Below are 16249 nucleotides of genomic sequence, written 5' to 3' on the forward strand. Positions count from 1 at the left end.
GCAGTGCCCTGGGAGGCCCCAGGCAGCTATGAACCCTGTAAACAGTTTTAGTGGAGGTTTGCATCTCAGAGAATATGACACAAAATCTCACATTTGCTTAATCATGTTAAAACTTGCAATCCAAAGAAACCAGTAGGTAAATTAAAACTACTGTTCCATGTGTTTTTAACTTGTTCTAAGGTCAAATTAAATTAAGTGAAAACACAGTTCTGATGTTTGAAGATATGAACCCATAATAGCATTGCCCTTCACTTGTGTTGCAAAAGTAATTTTCTTAATATGATAAAGCATAAAGTATTCTCGTTTGCTTGTTGCTGTTGTTACATCAGATTTCCCTGCTTAGTTGCCTATAAAGCTTGGTAAATTTAGCAATAGTCTCATTATGTGCAATCATGTAATTCAGTTCATCATGTGGAAGCTGCTATTTGAAGCTGTTTGATGTGCCTAATTTCAGCTGCACTTTTAAACCAGGTATTCTGGAAGTGTGGCCTAGGAATCACTGAGGTCTGAGAGATCCTGGCTTATCTGAAGTTCAGATTTCCAGGGGCCTCAGGGCTGCAGCTCTTGTAGCATCCACTGCACAGCTTGATTCAGTGCATTAAAATATGGCAAGCACCATAGCGCACCAAAGCTGGGGCTGTTTCTGGATGATGTGTTGAACCATAAAGAGCAAACTGGGAACCACTGCCAAAGCCATACCAAGAAAACACTTACCCTCTTTAAAAAAGGCATGGTGTGCAATGGGCAGTAATAACACTCTGAAGTTTGATTTCTGTTGTTAAAGGCAAAACAAATTTCCTGTGTACATTAATATAAAATCATGCCTGCATCTACATTAACACTTAGCTCAGAGCAGGAGTGCATGTTGTGTTTTGTTTCAGGGTTTTTTTTGTTTGTTTGGGGTTTTTCTAGGCAAGGTTTCCAGTTGCTCCTACTTGCTGCAAGTTAGTTCATGATGCAGAGCAATCTTAGCTAGCACAGATGGGATTCCTTTCAGATTAAACAGATGATGCTCTCTGGGAGCACTTCATGTGTTCCAGCCACTAATTGGTTTTGAGACTATGGAAGCAGGCTGGAGCTCTCCAGAAGTAACCCCACCACAAACACGTGTAGTGCAAATATCAGGTCCATTGTACCAGCTGCTTCACTCCTCTTTGTCCTGTTACTACAGAAAGCTTTGAAAGGATCATCAAAGCACTGAAGGAACAAATAATTTTTGCAGTGAAAACAATTTTGTGTGTTTTCCACTTGCATTAAGGATTTTTGCATTATGTCAAATGTTCACTCAATACATTCATATTATCTCATAGGAACATGAAATAAGGTCCTCTTCATGAATTATTGTGAGGAGACACTTGAACTGCCTAAAGCCTTTTTTCATTCCTACCAAACCATCATTTTAAGTAAATGACTTCTTATTATTCTCTGTTTAAACGTGTCATAGGTTCATAGTGTCATAATTCATTGCTGATTTGACACCTGCATTTTCTGTTTTGAATGTGACAGGAAGATCCAATGTACTGGAACAGGAAAAATTTCATTAAACAGGTCTATTTCAATGTTGGCTTTGTCTCATGAATTACAATATCCTGTTGATGAGAAGTGTGATATTTTATTATTGATGCTGCAGCAATCCAAAAATGTTTTGAACAGCCAAGGAGAGGAAAATCTGTCAGGTGTATTCTTACAATAATCACCAGTTCTGGAGGATTAAACTCCAAGAGAGTGTGTGCTCAAATAAATTGAAGAACAGTTTTTAAATTGCTTCTAGTTCTATAAAGTTATATAAAGTTATATGTATCTTCACTGAGTATTCTAACTGTAAACTAAAGCTTCTTGATCTTCTGGGTGAGATGTTTTTGTGATGAATTCTGCACCATAACTAAGGTTAGATACAATCCTGTGGTTTTGACTTCTGTACCAGAGCTTTGTTAGCAGCTTTGGAGTGCAAGGTGCTATATTGAGTATCACTTAATTTAAGGGAAATAATAAGATCTTACATATGAATTGAGACATAGAGATATCTTAGGCTCATTTCCTTTTTTTTTTTTTTTAATATTTGTTTTATAAAATGTTATCAAACCTAAATCACTAAAATCAATATTGCTATAATTTTACAGTGGCCTTAAACTTCCAGACACGGGGATTACCAATGGAACTGCAGGATGGAAAATTCCTGGACAATGGTGCTTGTGGCTATGTGCTGAAACCTGAATTCCTGAGGGATTGCAATACCTCATTTACACCCCGAAATGTGGGAGGATACAGCAAACCAATGTCTCTGTCAATAAAGGTAAGACTACTGAAGTGTTGCTTTGCTCCATCAAAATGAGAAAACAAATGCTCTGTAGTTCAGATGCAATTGTTATCTATTTTTTTTTTATTTCTTTCCATTTTATTCCCATTCTTGTTTGTTGGGAACTAATGTTTTCAGCAAGATGGTAAAACTCTCATATAGTATCAACTGTTGCTTGGGTGCTTTCCCATCTGTAGTTCATTTATATTTGCTAAAAATCTGTAGGGGTTCAGAGCCTCTAAGAGTCTGTAAATACATGATTTTTCATGATGCTGTATAGAGAAATAGAAGTAATGTAGCTGACAAAGGGACCAGCCAATTCTGCTTGTGGAAACTGAACTGAAAACACAGAAATCAGTTGTGCACTTTGGATGTTATTTCTTTCAATATCAACAACACCACGTGTATTATTATAATGGTAATTGAAAAATGGAAATGTTTAAACATAAGATAAGAAGCTTTATGCTTCTTTTGTCTCATTAAGTTCCTTGCATACATAAAAGACTGTTTATAATCCTAAAATGGTATAAATAAGTGTGAAAGGAGGGATGAATTGATAAGTCTTTGAATTATTTCAACTTCTCTCAAATTATAATGTGATTTACTTCCCAAAAATACTAGAAATGCATGTCATTTACAAATAAATGGTTAGAAAAGCCCTTTTTGAGGTCAAGTAGATTTGTTATAATTGTTCAATAATTGGAAAACTCATTTTCCCAATGAAAAAGTAGTATTTCTGATTACACAGAATACCACTTGCATAAATGCTATTTAATTAGCATATAATTAGTTGTAATTGCTATTTTGCTTCTTTCAGAGCAATAAATAGTGGAGATAAACAATAGTTAGAGACAATTATAAAATGCTTACATAATGCACTCACCTAATCAAGAGCATTTTGGTGTCCTGACAGTGAGCATACCAATTGTGAGCAGACATTGCTGGATGAGTTCAGGCAGCCAGGAAAATACATTACTTATTTTAGCCTTAATTTGTATGAAGCTGGAATTAGGATGAGGAGAAACCCCAAATTGTAATGCAGGAGACAGATAAAATCATTGTAAATGCAAAGGAATGTCTGAGTTGGGAGGAGCTGGAGAAGAGAAAGGCAGTGTTTGAGACTGGGACTTTAGGCTGAGACTAGGCTGGGTAGTGCAGCTGCAGAGAAGCAATGGCACCCACTGGCTGAGGGACTGAAGGGCACAGAGACCCCCACCTGTAGCCAGCTGCAAAAACCAGGAAATGCTGGCTGAAGACAAGAGGAACTGGGAGCAGCAGTCAAAGGAAAAGCAGCTTCTGCTGAAAAAGTTACTGACCAGATGAATGGAGAAATGATTTAACAGAAAGCAATGATAGAAAACATCGGGGGTAAATCTCTCAGAATGAATGAATGAAGAACAGAAAAATCACACAGGGCCTGAATTTGCTGAATTCATTATCCTTAACCTGATGTGCCACAATTCCCATCAACAAGAGGCATAGAGCCCTTGAAGCAGAAACAGAGATATTCAAGGTGCTTCATAAAGAGTCTTCTCAGCCTAACAATTTCTACATCTCTGTATGTCTGCTACACCTTGGATCTCAAAAATTGATTGGACTTATGGATTTGGGTCATGGTGTGCTTAAAGGAACTCCCACTTTTGCCACCCGGGGGGAAATTAGACCAATGGATCCCACAGGGCTGGGCAGTGGCATTCAGGACATGCAAGGCATGTCCCAGGTTCTGGGTGGGCAGCCCAGCAGTGATTGCAAAGCTTTCTGCTGAAGGCAGGAGCTGTTCCCGAGGGACAAAGGGCATCAGTGTTTGCCAAGCCACTACTCTTCAATATCTCACTCTAGAACTTCTCTTGGAGCAAGGTGTTACAGAAAACACCTAAGCAAACATGGAATTTGTGGGTTTCAATGTTTGGGTGGTTGACAGGGAACAAGAATCTGTTATGATGCTTAGTCCTAAGCCCAGGCTCAGGAGTCATTTCTGTCACCTGTGCTTTCAGGCTTTGGTATCCCTCTCAATACATTTCATACACTGATTTCTAAAAAGCTGATTACTGCACAGATGTTTACTCTTTCCTAGGTGTCCTGAAATGTAATAAAAAGCAGACAAAGTTGTGACTTTATAAATCCTTTCTTAGGCTGGGTGCCAGATTACAGGGCAGTCTGAGACAAAATTCCCAGGTAGCTAACTAAATTAAGGAGAAAACCATCGGGAAGCTCCTAAATGAAGAGTTTTGTGCTCCTGTGCAAGGGATGAGGCACAGGTGGGCAGCCTGCTACATACTGTAGCACAGTGCTGATGTCACAGTGGGTGACATGGGAATTCATGAGCTTGGTAGTAGAAAATGTAAAAAGCACTGTAGACTGATTCTTCCAACATTATTATTTTGCATGATAACAAAATAACATTTTTATGTGAAGGTATTGAATAAAAAAACTGAAAAATATTGTTTAAAGTACGATATCAGTTACATATATATATATATATATATATATATATAAAATGGGTATGAAACACTGGCACAGGCAGCTCAGAAAAGCTATATGTGTCCCATCCCTATAACCATTCAAGCTCAGTTTGGACTTTTTTTTAATAAAAAAATTAAATTAGATGGGAAGCACCATATTCTTGATTGCACTGTGTTTAATATGTGTTTAATACACAGTTTATGTCTGGTATATACTTAAAGTAATTTCTTATGGAAGTTGTTTCTATTCTGGCTACTAAATGGCTGTGGTGAACAGGTCATTCTTACAGTAATTTCAATACAATTTGAATTTTCCAGCTGATCAGTGGCCATCAGTTACCACCCAGCAGTTTGTCAAAGACCAACAAAGCTGACCCCATGGTGCAGATAGAAATCTATGGTGTGCCAGAGGATCAAACAAGAAAGAAATCCAGTGTTGTAAGAAGCAATGGTGAGCAACAGTCTGAGTCTCCTGACTGTGAACAAAGCATGACAACAATTTAAAAGGAATCACCAACTTTGCATCCCAAGGAGAAAATGCAAGAATTTCTCTCTAGACTAGAGAGAAATTGGCACAAAAATTGGCACAAAATCTGTGGCAAAAGTTCATGCTGTTCTCCACTTTTCTAGGCTGGTAGATTATGGAAGCACAAACTCCTCCTTGGGAGCACTCTCCCTTCCCAAAGGAAGATGGAATTTGTTCTGCACACTGCTGTGGGCTCAGCCCTACAGAGCTGCTTGCCTGCCCTCCCTAGTTGGATGGGAAGAGGGCTGGAAGAGCCAAAATGAGAAAACCCTTGGGTTGAGAAGAAGACAGTTTAATAAGCAAAACAAAATCTGCACAGGCAAGGAAAGCAAAAGGAATTCATCCACCACTTCCCCTGGGCAGGCAGGGGTAGAGCCATTCCCAGGGAAACAAGGCTCTGTTATGGAGCTTTGTGGTCACTTGGGAAGAGAGACTGTAACTCTGAACGCCCTCCCTTCCTCCTTTGCCCAGCTGAGAGCATGACACCACTGCTAAGGAGCATCCCTTTGCTCAGCTGTCCCACTTGTGTCCCCTCCTGGCTGCCCCCAGCCCCTCACTGGGGTGAGTGAGGAAGACAGAAATCTCGACACTGTGTAAGCCCTGCTCAGCAACACCCCAACACTGGTGTGTAGTCAGCACTGTTTGGGTCAAAACTACAAAATGCAGCACCACAGGGGTTCATATGAAGATAATTAATCCTATCCCAGCCTAAACCAATACACAAATTGGTAAATTTAGACTTTTTTATCTTGAGCAGTTGCTGTAACTTCGTCACTTGTCTCATTTGAAGTCTCTAGTAGGAGTAATCCCTTAATTGCTTGACAGGTGAAGTGTGTACTCTTTGTAGCTGTCTTTGAGCACTCCCTTATCTTTCTAATATAGATCTTGATGTCTCAGACTAAAAGTTCTGTGTGATCTCCCTTTTTCTGTACCTCAGTCTTCTTCCTTTTTCTTTATTTTAGATGGCTTCTGTTGTAAATCATCCCCTGAAATTCTTTTCTCTGTATGAACATTGCTAAAGACGAAGTAACCCCATTCTATTCCATATTCTCTTTTTGTATTTCTAGTCAAGTGCACCTTTTCCTATCTGAATTTATTTATTTCCAACACTGTGAAAGGAGAAACTTTGGCAAAAGGATGAAATTGGTATGGCTATAGGAAAATGTAGGTTGAGCAGAAGCTCTTGCCCTGGCCATCCTTGTGCCATTTTGCTCTCTTAAGGGATAACACCAACTGCCTTAGGCTTTGGCACCACTACAGCCAGTGGGAGTCTCATTATTTATTTAAATAGCCAGAGATATCTAGGAAAAAAGAATGACTCATTACCAGCTCAGACTATTGATAGCAGGTACAATAATTCAGTTATTGAGTAGAAAAAAAAAAAGAAATCATATTTTAATCCTGTTTCCTCTCTCTTTTCAATAGCTTTGTGCCCTAAATGGAATGAAACGTTCAGTTTTACCATCCAAGTTCCAGAGCTGGCAATGATACGCTTCTGTGTGGAGGATGAGATCTCTCTGGTTAACAAGGAATTCCTGGGCCAGTACACCTTACCTGTGATGTGCCTGAATACAGGTAATGCTTCTATGGGAACCTCCTATAACAGCTCAAAAAAATCTGCAATATTCCAGCCTTTTGTTGTTGCTGTAGCATTGAGGGAGTACAGCACCATGCCTGCTTTCTAGAGGACAATTGTGTGACTAAACAAATAAAAGGTACTCTCTGTTTTTTGAAATAATTGTATTCTCTGCATGCAAATCCTTGATGTTGAAATCAAAACAATATTAATGGCAGGGGATTATTCCCACTGCATTCCATTCTAGATGGAAACTGCTCAGGGGCTATTTTAATTCAACAGTTTTGTGCACTTCCTCCTCAGATAAGTTCAAAACCTAACACCAAATTAAAACAAAATAAACCACCAAAACTCCCTCAGGTAACCTATCTGCAACTTTTCAGGTTGGAGAACAATGGATATAAATTAGGCAAAATATTTATGGCAATTTTATTGCTGGAGTTTGTTTTGTAAAGCCAGTAGAGTTCCTGGAACCTTTGTAATGAATAGGCTGCACATAAAGAGCAGACACAGAAGTCAATAGGCCAAGGAGAAAGGCTTATGTAAAATGGTTGTTTACTACACAGGCTTTCCAAAGCTATTTCTGACAAAACAAACAGCTTTTATTAGTGAATAAAGATGGGGAGGCAAAACATTGGAGCTGGCAACAGGCACTGTGCCTTTTTTATTAAGCTTAACAGGATTTTAAATGGCTTTTTTTCCCCCTTGTGTTTGGAAGTCATAAAGCTGTTTGTGATTCTTATTTGAGGTTGAGGAATTATAGAAGAACAAAGAGATTACTCTTAGAACTCAGTTGTTTTTCTACAACATAAATTTTTACACTGATATTCTTTTACTTTCCTTTTATTGTATACTTCTGGATAATGAAAGAAAACTCAACCCACCAACTCAGAATGTCTGAGACAAATTTGGATATCAGGCACTGCTTCTTACAAGTGCTTGTAAAATTATTGATTGAGACTTTTTTGCATGCAAATTTTCAGTGTGGCTTCATGTCTCTATAGGACTAATTTTGGTCACAAATGAAGAATTCGTGTTTTGGAAAAGTGCAGTAGATTTTTGAGGAAATATTTTCAGTAGAGTAATTTGAAATGCTAGGGAATGAGTCTAGGTACAAAAACTATAAATGATGCCAAACAAATTGCCCCAATCCCCACTTAACACAACATTAAAAAGAGTAATTTGCCATCAGGATCCCCAGAGGCCATAAATAAAATGCTTCCAAGAGGTGAAGTGATAAATAATTGCAAAATTTATTGCACTGGTTAACATTGAGACCTGTGAAACCAGGTCTGGAACGATGGTTTTGCTTTAGGCACCCAAGCTCTCTAAACAGTGAAATGGGAAAATAATATTCTTGCAGGGAGAGTTACAACAAGAAGACAAGGAAGAACTGCCTAAAATGCTGAAGGGTGAGCTAGGATTCAGTCTAGGTCTTCAGCACTCCAATTGCTCTGATCTGTACTGCAGGACAGTCCCTCAGTCCCCAGGATTCACATCCCTGAGGTGTCCCTGAGGGCAAGTTCCTTCCAGAAGCTGAGCAGTGCTTACATCTTTTTATTTTCTTTGACAGGCAGCAGGACAAAGTTGTGCCATTTCCTCCCTCCTCTGCATTTTCTTTTGAAAGGATCCAAATCTATATCCACATTCCTTTCCCCAGCAGCAGATTCCCAACTACTTCTAGACTGCACTGGGGAGGAATGCTTGCTGTCCAGCTGTAGAATTTGATTTTCCATGTAGTGATTATATAGCTGTGCTCAGAGGGGCAGAAATTGAGAAAAATTCTCTACCTGGGTGGTTAAAGGCAGATGGGTGGGAGGGATCCTCTGTTACAGTCCTGGTGCCAATGAATCTGCCATGGAGAGAATTACTAATACAGGACAGGAATTCAATTATTGCCTCTGTTATCATGGGATCCATGAGCAGTTATTATTTAATGCAAAATGGAGTAATTTCAATTAAAAAAGAAGTTTTACTTCTCTCAGGACACTTTGTAGAATATTCTGTAGGTAGGGGCTAGAACACAAGTCTTCAGAAATTAATCTTAGTCCTTGAAATGTATCTTTGGATAGGAAATCAACCAAGCCTTCCAAAAACTTTATCCATGCCTTAAAAACTGATCTCAAATGTAAAGTGTCTGAAACCAGCTTTAATATCTGCTGGTCAGAATCTGAGCCTTAAATACCAGGGGAAATTCTGTTAATATGACAGAACAAGGGGAACTGGCCTCAAGCTGTGCCAGGGAAGGTTCAGTTGGACATCAGGGAGAGTTTTGTCACTGGAAGGGCTGTCCAGCATCAGAAAGGGCTGCTCGGGGAGGAGGTGGAATCACCATCCCTGGAGGTGTTCAAGCAACAACTGGATGTGGCACTTAGTGCCAGTCTCTGCTTCACAAGGTGGTGATCAGCCAAAGGCTGGACTTGATGATCTCAGAGGCCTTTTCAAACCTAAACAATTTTATGATTCTGTATAAAAGAAGCAAGAAATTCCAAACCCAGGTGAATGTGGATCCCAAAGACTCCACAGGCATCCAGATGCACCTAAAGAAGGATTTTAAAATCTGCAGTTCAGAACCACAGATACTGATACAAAACAGAGAATTACTTAAATAACTGGAGTTATATATAGACAGAAAGAATACAAAACATGTTTTATGGAAAGTGACATTGTTTATTATTATGAAATAAAGGACATTTAGTCAGATAAAGCAATAGAGGCTGGGGTTTTGAAGAAGAGATTGTTTTGTTTTCCAAGCAGGTAAGTGAATTATGTTTGAACTGGAGAACTATGGCTCCTGCAAATGCTTAAAGCAACCAGATGAACATGTAGTTTCTGGTGGCATGACTTACCTTTGATAAAGTGAATTACTCACATGAAATCAACTTTTGAGATGTCATGGCAGATGATCTTACACTTCAATTTTTTCTGCCTCAGCTGGACAGTGCACAGCTGCTACAAGACCATTCTGTGGCCACTATCACTGCTGCTTCTCATGTTGATTTCATTTGCTATCAGAACAATGTGTGCAGCACATAACCTTGGATGTTACAATGCAAGATTTGCCCATGTTTAAATATCACTGGGATAAAAGTCTTCCATTTGAAAAAAACCCACATCCTGAAAAACACTGACATTTTTCACTGTGTGACTAAAAATACCAGAATTGAATTACTATATAGAGAAGAGGAGAAAAACAGCACAAATAGTGTTTGGGTCCTGTATAATTTCATTGTATTTTAAGGAGCTATTTACAGAATCCTAAATGATGCCTTGTTTGCATAGATGATCATAAAAACACTCCATCATAATATTTGTGGCTGATACACTAATAAAGTATCATCCTCTTTGCAGGTTACCGGAACGTTCCCCTCTCATCCAAAGATGGTGCCAGGATGGAGCCTGCATCACTCTTTGTTCATGTCTGGTACTATTAGTGATGTTCTGCAGAAGGAATTGTCCTGGGGGATTGTCCCCTGCTTCAATAAAGTAACATTTCTGGCTCTGTAACAGCCCCACGGCCTGATTGCCAGAGTGGCACATTCTCAATGATTTATGGAGCCAGAGGACTTTGATGGAAGGGGTATGCTGAATAAAGACTGCTGTCCTTGGCCCTGCTGTTGTTTTTCTCTAGAAGAAGACTGGGTTTGAGAAAAGCTGAGAGCCTTGAAGTGCACAGTGCCTGATGAGAAACACCCACAGGTTCTGAGGGAGCTGCCCTAAGCTGCTGTCCTTCATATCTGAGAATCATGGCAGGCTGCTGAAGTTCCACTGGTTGAAAAAGGGAACAGAGCCCACACCTGCCTTCAAAGCAGCCTCGAGGGAGGTGATTTTACCCTCCTACTCTGCTCTCAGGAGATCCCACCTGGAAAGCTGCACTCAGCTCTGGGGTCCCCAACACAAGAGTGATGTTGGTCTGTTGGAGTGAGTCCATGAAAATGATCAGAGGTGTGGACTCCTTGTGCTGTGAGGAAAGGCTGAGAGAGTTGGAGCTGTTCAGCCTAGAGAGGAAAAGGCTCCAGGGAGACCTTGCTGAACTTCCCAGCAGAAGGGCACCTAGAGATTGGACAAGGCTGGATGGCTTCAGGCTGAAAGAGGGTAAGTTTAATTTGTATTAGGAAGAAATTCTTTACTGAGAGGGTGGTGAGGCCTTGGCACAGGTTTCCAGAGAAGTTTTGTGGACTCCTCATCCCTGGAAATGTTCAAGGCCAGTTAGATGGGGCTCTGATCAATCTACAAAGTGTCTCTGGCCATGGCATGGGGCTGCAATCTTTAAGATCCCTTCCAACCCAGGCCATTCTGTGATTCTATTATTCTCTGATTATTTAGAAACAGTTCATAAATACTGAACATCTTTGGATATTTTTAAATGTCACTTGGAGCTAATATCAAATTTATGATTAATTATTGAGTGAGAATAATAGTCCAATATATATGAGAGATCATGCTAATTTTTAGGATATGAGCATGTGAAATGGACATTTTTACTTGTATTGAACAAAATTTCTTACCATTGTACCTTTCCAAGGGAACAGGAAAAATTATACATACAATGTTCCCTTTAAAATTGCAAACAGTGAGTTATGATTGAGCTATTTCTCTTTAGTGCCCACTGTAATTTTCTTAACTGAAAAAATAGTTTTGAGAAAAAGCAGTAGTTCATAAAATAATAAAAAATCATATGCTAGTATTGGTACCTTTCCTTAGCTTAGTCTTGAACCTCCTGGTGCTAAAGCAAGATAAAAAATTCACAAACTGATTTGTAAAGAGCCGTGTTCCTCAGAGGAGGAGCAGGGAGCTCAGGATGCATCTGACTGGGAACTCAGGAATAGGAAACAGAACTCTGAGGAGAGCTGGAGAATTTTGGGAAAAGCAAGGGCTGTTTATGTGTGAAGACTTATGAGGACAACTTCTTGCCTAACAAAGCTGTCAGTGAGGATCTTGCCCATAAGACAAGTTCCCATCTTCCTGTCAGAGCTGTAGTGTTGTTGATCTTCCACAAGACTTGTTACATAACTAATGGCAGATTTGTTACTCAATTATTATTTTTTAAAAATGGATGTTATATTGACAAGTTTCTTTAATATCAAACAATTTTGCTTAAGTTTGCATGCAATTCTGATAATGCCCTTTTTATTTATTACTATTCAAATGCTGGTTTATTTAATGTTGCTCTAAGAATGAACATCAGGCATGTGGTAAACAAGGGTCAGAAAATGTCATAGGAAATAACACTGTTAGAAATTTGCATTATAGTTTTAATAAGGAAACTGAGACAGTAGACTAAGAGGACTCTAAAATCAATATTGAACTGTAAGGTCAGGTAATTTAATAACTTTGTAAGCTGGTCTCAGTGTGTTTCCTGTGCTTGAATGACAAGGCACTTGATTCATTTCCCAGGAGAGCCTATAGCATAAAATGTTTGGTGTTCTGATCTTTGTAGAGATGATATTCTGTGTGACAGCCAATATCCCTGGCATGTGGGAAATATTTTGCAGTATCTTACAGCTCTGAATAGACTAATAATATTAATATTCAGAGTTCCCCTAACCTCCCCTTACTGAGGAGGAGCTTAGACACCAGTTTGATTGGGGAAAGTATTTTCTGATGAAACCTGGTCAAGTCCATTGGTCAAGTCCAGCTTCTTTAATTTCCTAACTAACACTCCAAGTCCCACTTCAGGAGCTTTGTACAGCTTTGTATTCTGAAGACTGATGTGAACATCCTTGGGGAGAAGAAGGCAATTATCTTCACTTCTGGAATTATTATCTCTCTGTTGACCACTTTTCCACCTGGTAGGACAAATGTCAGATCTGCCCAGTAAATGGTCACTTAAAATTTACAGCAGATCAGATGACAAATCAGCATGTCTCCTGTGCCTTAGGCATGTGCCCCTGGCCCTGGAAAGGTTTCTTTACATGGTCCCTGGGTGTGGGCAAGAGCCTGGCAATAATGCACAGTTCATTGTGCCTGCTCAGATGGCAAATGCTCAAAGATGTGCTTCCTCCAATTAGAGAACACCAGAGCCCATAAGTAGCATCTGTGAACTTAAAGGAACCACTAATGTTCATCATTTAATATGGAAATTATATATTTTATAGCCCTGAGGTCTATTCAATGCATGTGTTGACTTGAACCCCTTAAGCAGCATAGGAGTGCAGTGTGGGAAGACTGCTGAACAAGTATCTGTGGTATCACAGATAAATCCTAGGAGGGTAGGAGGGTAGAACCTTAAATAAATCCCCCACTGAAAGCTCACATTCAATATAACCTCTTTATTCATGAAAATCAGCTTCTCCCTCCTTCTTTCTCCATACAAATAACCAATTATATTTGCCTTGGATGTCAGAATAAGAGAAACAAAGACATATATTATTGAAAAATTAATATCCTGGATTAAATGTTACATTTTATCACAACTTTGAAAGTCCTTTAAAAAGCAAAGTATTGATTGGGTAAGATTTAATGTGAAATTTGCTGGAACCATCAGCAGGGAACTATCCCATGGCTTTCTGGTGAGCCCATCACAGGCAGTGATGATAAATTACACCATTATCAGCATTGTTTCAACACAGTCTGTGGAATTAATGGGCAAAGAATGAGGCCCAACACACTGATGTGTACAGAATTCAGTATTTTTACAGTTTCATATTTAATATTAACAGAACCAAGCCCCTCGTTGCTGTCATCAGAACTTCCTGCACGTTGCTACAAGTCCTGAGCATGTGATTCCTTAAACTCACACTGCCAGGAGTGCATGGCAGGAGGATGGAGCACTGGGAGGACATAAATAACCTTATGGTTAGGAATGGCAGGGAATGTGCTCAGCAGATGAGTGCCTATTCTCAGGGGCAGCTGAGACAAAATGTACCGTGGGAAATGGGACAAAGAAACATTAGTGGGTAAAGAATTGAATCATCCTGGAGAACATTTAAATTACACTGATTCCCAGTGGGTAGCACTTTTCTTCATTTAACTGGACACTGCTCAGGTGGGTGTTAACAGCTCCCACCAACGCTCCTTGGCTTTTCACAAGCTTCAGTACACAGCCTTGGAGCTGTGACTCTCATGTACAATCTGAAATAATATACAGTGAAGCAGAAAAAACATACAATTTGTTAATCTGTTGGACAGGTAAAGCACTTCAATGCAGCATTCAGGATGATGATTAATCCAATTTTGTGATAATTGCTTTAAACTTCTAGTCAGAATAGTAAGCTATTAACCAAATTCACAACTTAGTGAATTTACCTCAGAAATACATTTGACCTTATCTAGTTTATAAAAAGAGATTCTACCTTAGAATCATGAGCTTAGGCTCGTTAGATCTGATTACCATTTTAAAATAAATTTGAAACCTGTCTTGAACAATGCTTGAGAGAAAAAAAAAAACAGTATTCGTAATTTTTCATGTGAAAACTGGAAAATGTTAGACCCAGTTCAGCAAATGGAAGTTACTAAATTTAGATGTTTCTGATACTCCATAAATGCTGTTGATACTTCTCAAAATAAATGGCAGTAGTTTAGTATATCTTAAAAAATTACTGATGCCTATAGATTTAAAATAGCTTTTAAATTACCTTAATACTGTGAGAACACACAGGGACTAAGTATGAAATTATAATGGTGTGTTTTCTGAATCAAAAAAAAACTAACAATCTGGAGCAATAGCCTAACAAGAGTAAGCTGCACTCAGAACAGATCCCATGCTTCAGTCTTTGCATTAATCAGCTGCATGTGGGCTGATAAAATGGGAGGAATGTTCTCAGACAGTGCAGGTGGAAAGGTGAGCTCTCTTAGGAGAAGTTCATTTCACCCAAAATTGTTATGGCTGGTTTTGCTGCTTTAGTTGCAGTGGACAAATGCTTTACATTTGAATCTCTCTGTGCTGCTTAAAAAGCAAACGTGGTGACATTGTCTCCCTTCAGGGAAATGGGAAACTGAGTCTGCCTAAAAGGCATTTTCCTGCTTGGGTTTCCCATGGAATTGGAATGCAGGCTGCACCTGAGCCCCCTCTGTACTTCCACCTGCAGCTGCAGGAACTTCCCAGGAGCAGGGAACAGACAGGACACCAGGAAACCCTCCCAGAAAGCACCAGCAGACACCAAGAAAGGCCTTACTGGGGGTTAACATTCCCTTTTCCATTTAGAAACCTTTGGAAATAATAGCTTGGCATGTCTGTCATGAAATTTGCCCCTGGCAATCTTTGGTTTTCATGTTTACTGTGCCTATTTTGCCAAATTGTCTGTGAATTGCAAATTCCACAGCTTCTCTTTCCCTCACCAAAATTAAAGGGAGATGAAGAAAATCTGAAAAGCAAGGACAGGCACAGTAAGCATAAAACAATTTAGAAGACATCTGTGATCTGCCAGTGAGGGGATGCTAATGTTACCAAAGAAAGCTGCCTTATTTCTTATATATAATATTAATTAATTAATTATATTAATTCTTATATTATATTATATATATCTTACATATATATAAAAGGTACCAGCTGTTGGTTTAAATAACCAAAAACTACACATATCAGCTGTAAATGCTAAGAAACTGAACTGGAGTAATGATGTGTATAAAACAAATGCCACCTGCCAGAATTTGGGAACAGTTAAACCTGCAATGTGTGTGCAGTGAGAATATCTGCCTGCCTTGCACCCAGGCAGATCAGATGGAGGTGAGTTATACACAGCCATGCAGCAAACCAGTGGCACAGTTTGGGCTGGAATTCAACTATTCCTGGCTCCAAAAAGAGGAACACTGCTGACCTACAGGAGTCTAATGAGGGACAGTTGCTTCTTCCTAGGTAGCCATGGCACAGCTCCTAGCTTTGGTAATTAATTAGTCCAAGGTAGTTTGGATGCATGGTGCTGGAGGGAGTGGCCATGGCTGCTGGTGCAGCTCCCCTCCTCCCCTTCCAGCTCTTAATCATTCTCCTTTATTCTTCCCACCTACTTGGAATTTCTCCTTTGATTTGATGCCTGATGTGCTTCCCCAGAGCTGTACTTAACCTCCATCACTTATATTGTATAAGAAGTAGAGGATGTGGTGAGAAATCTGTCCAAATGCTGATTCTGAAATTTGTTCCACCAAGGATATGCTCTGGGAACCTTGTTGTGATACTCCAGATATTCCCAGCATTTGTCTTCAAATCAAAAGCAAGATAGGCATTTCTGATTCTGTAAAAAACATGTGAAGGCATTGTAGCTAATGAGGATAAGAACAAAACCAAAATTCTACAAGGTACATATGATGATACATAGAAAGCTGTTAGAAATAAAATTCAGTGGAGAGAAATGGTAGCAACATAAACTCTCTTTTCACACTTTAGTGAGATAACTACTTATCAGCACACATAACTACATCTGTTATTTTAGGGAAACCATCAGCAAAATCTC

At 39.3% G+C, this 16249-nt stretch overlaps 2 protein-coding genes across 3 annotated transcripts in view; one reads left to right on the forward strand and one right to left on the reverse strand.

Annotated features, from left to right (window-relative positions):
• The window catches only part of LOC130248608 (1-phosphatidylinositol 4,5-bisphosphate phosphodiesterase zeta-1-like), a 38934-nt gene extending 28463 nt beyond the window's left edge, over window positions 1-10471 (forward strand). Inside the window, exons 11-14 of the mRNA XM_056482485.1 lie at window positions 2121-2293; window positions 5077-5209; window positions 6710-6859; window positions 10212-10471. Coding sequence (XP_056338460.1) covers window positions 2121-2293; window positions 5077-5209; window positions 6710-6859; window positions 10212-10294 — 539 coding nt within the window. The 3' untranslated portion in view covers window positions 10295-10471. The remainder of the gene's footprint in view (window positions 1-2120; window positions 2294-5076; window positions 5210-6709; window positions 6860-10211) is intronic.
• The window catches only part of LOC130248609 (uncharacterized), a 94315-nt gene that overhangs the window by 61130 nt on the left and 16936 nt on the right, over window positions 1-16249 (reverse strand). The gene's annotated exons all lie outside the window — the stretch shown is intronic.

The sequence above is a fragment of the Oenanthe melanoleuca genome, chromosome 1A (genome assembly GCF_029582105.1).
Source record: "Oenanthe melanoleuca isolate GR-GAL-2019-014 chromosome 1A, OMel1.0, whole genome shotgun sequence".
In the NCBI taxonomy this organism is placed as follows: domain Eukaryota; kingdom Metazoa; phylum Chordata; class Aves; order Passeriformes; family Muscicapidae; genus Oenanthe; species Oenanthe melanoleuca.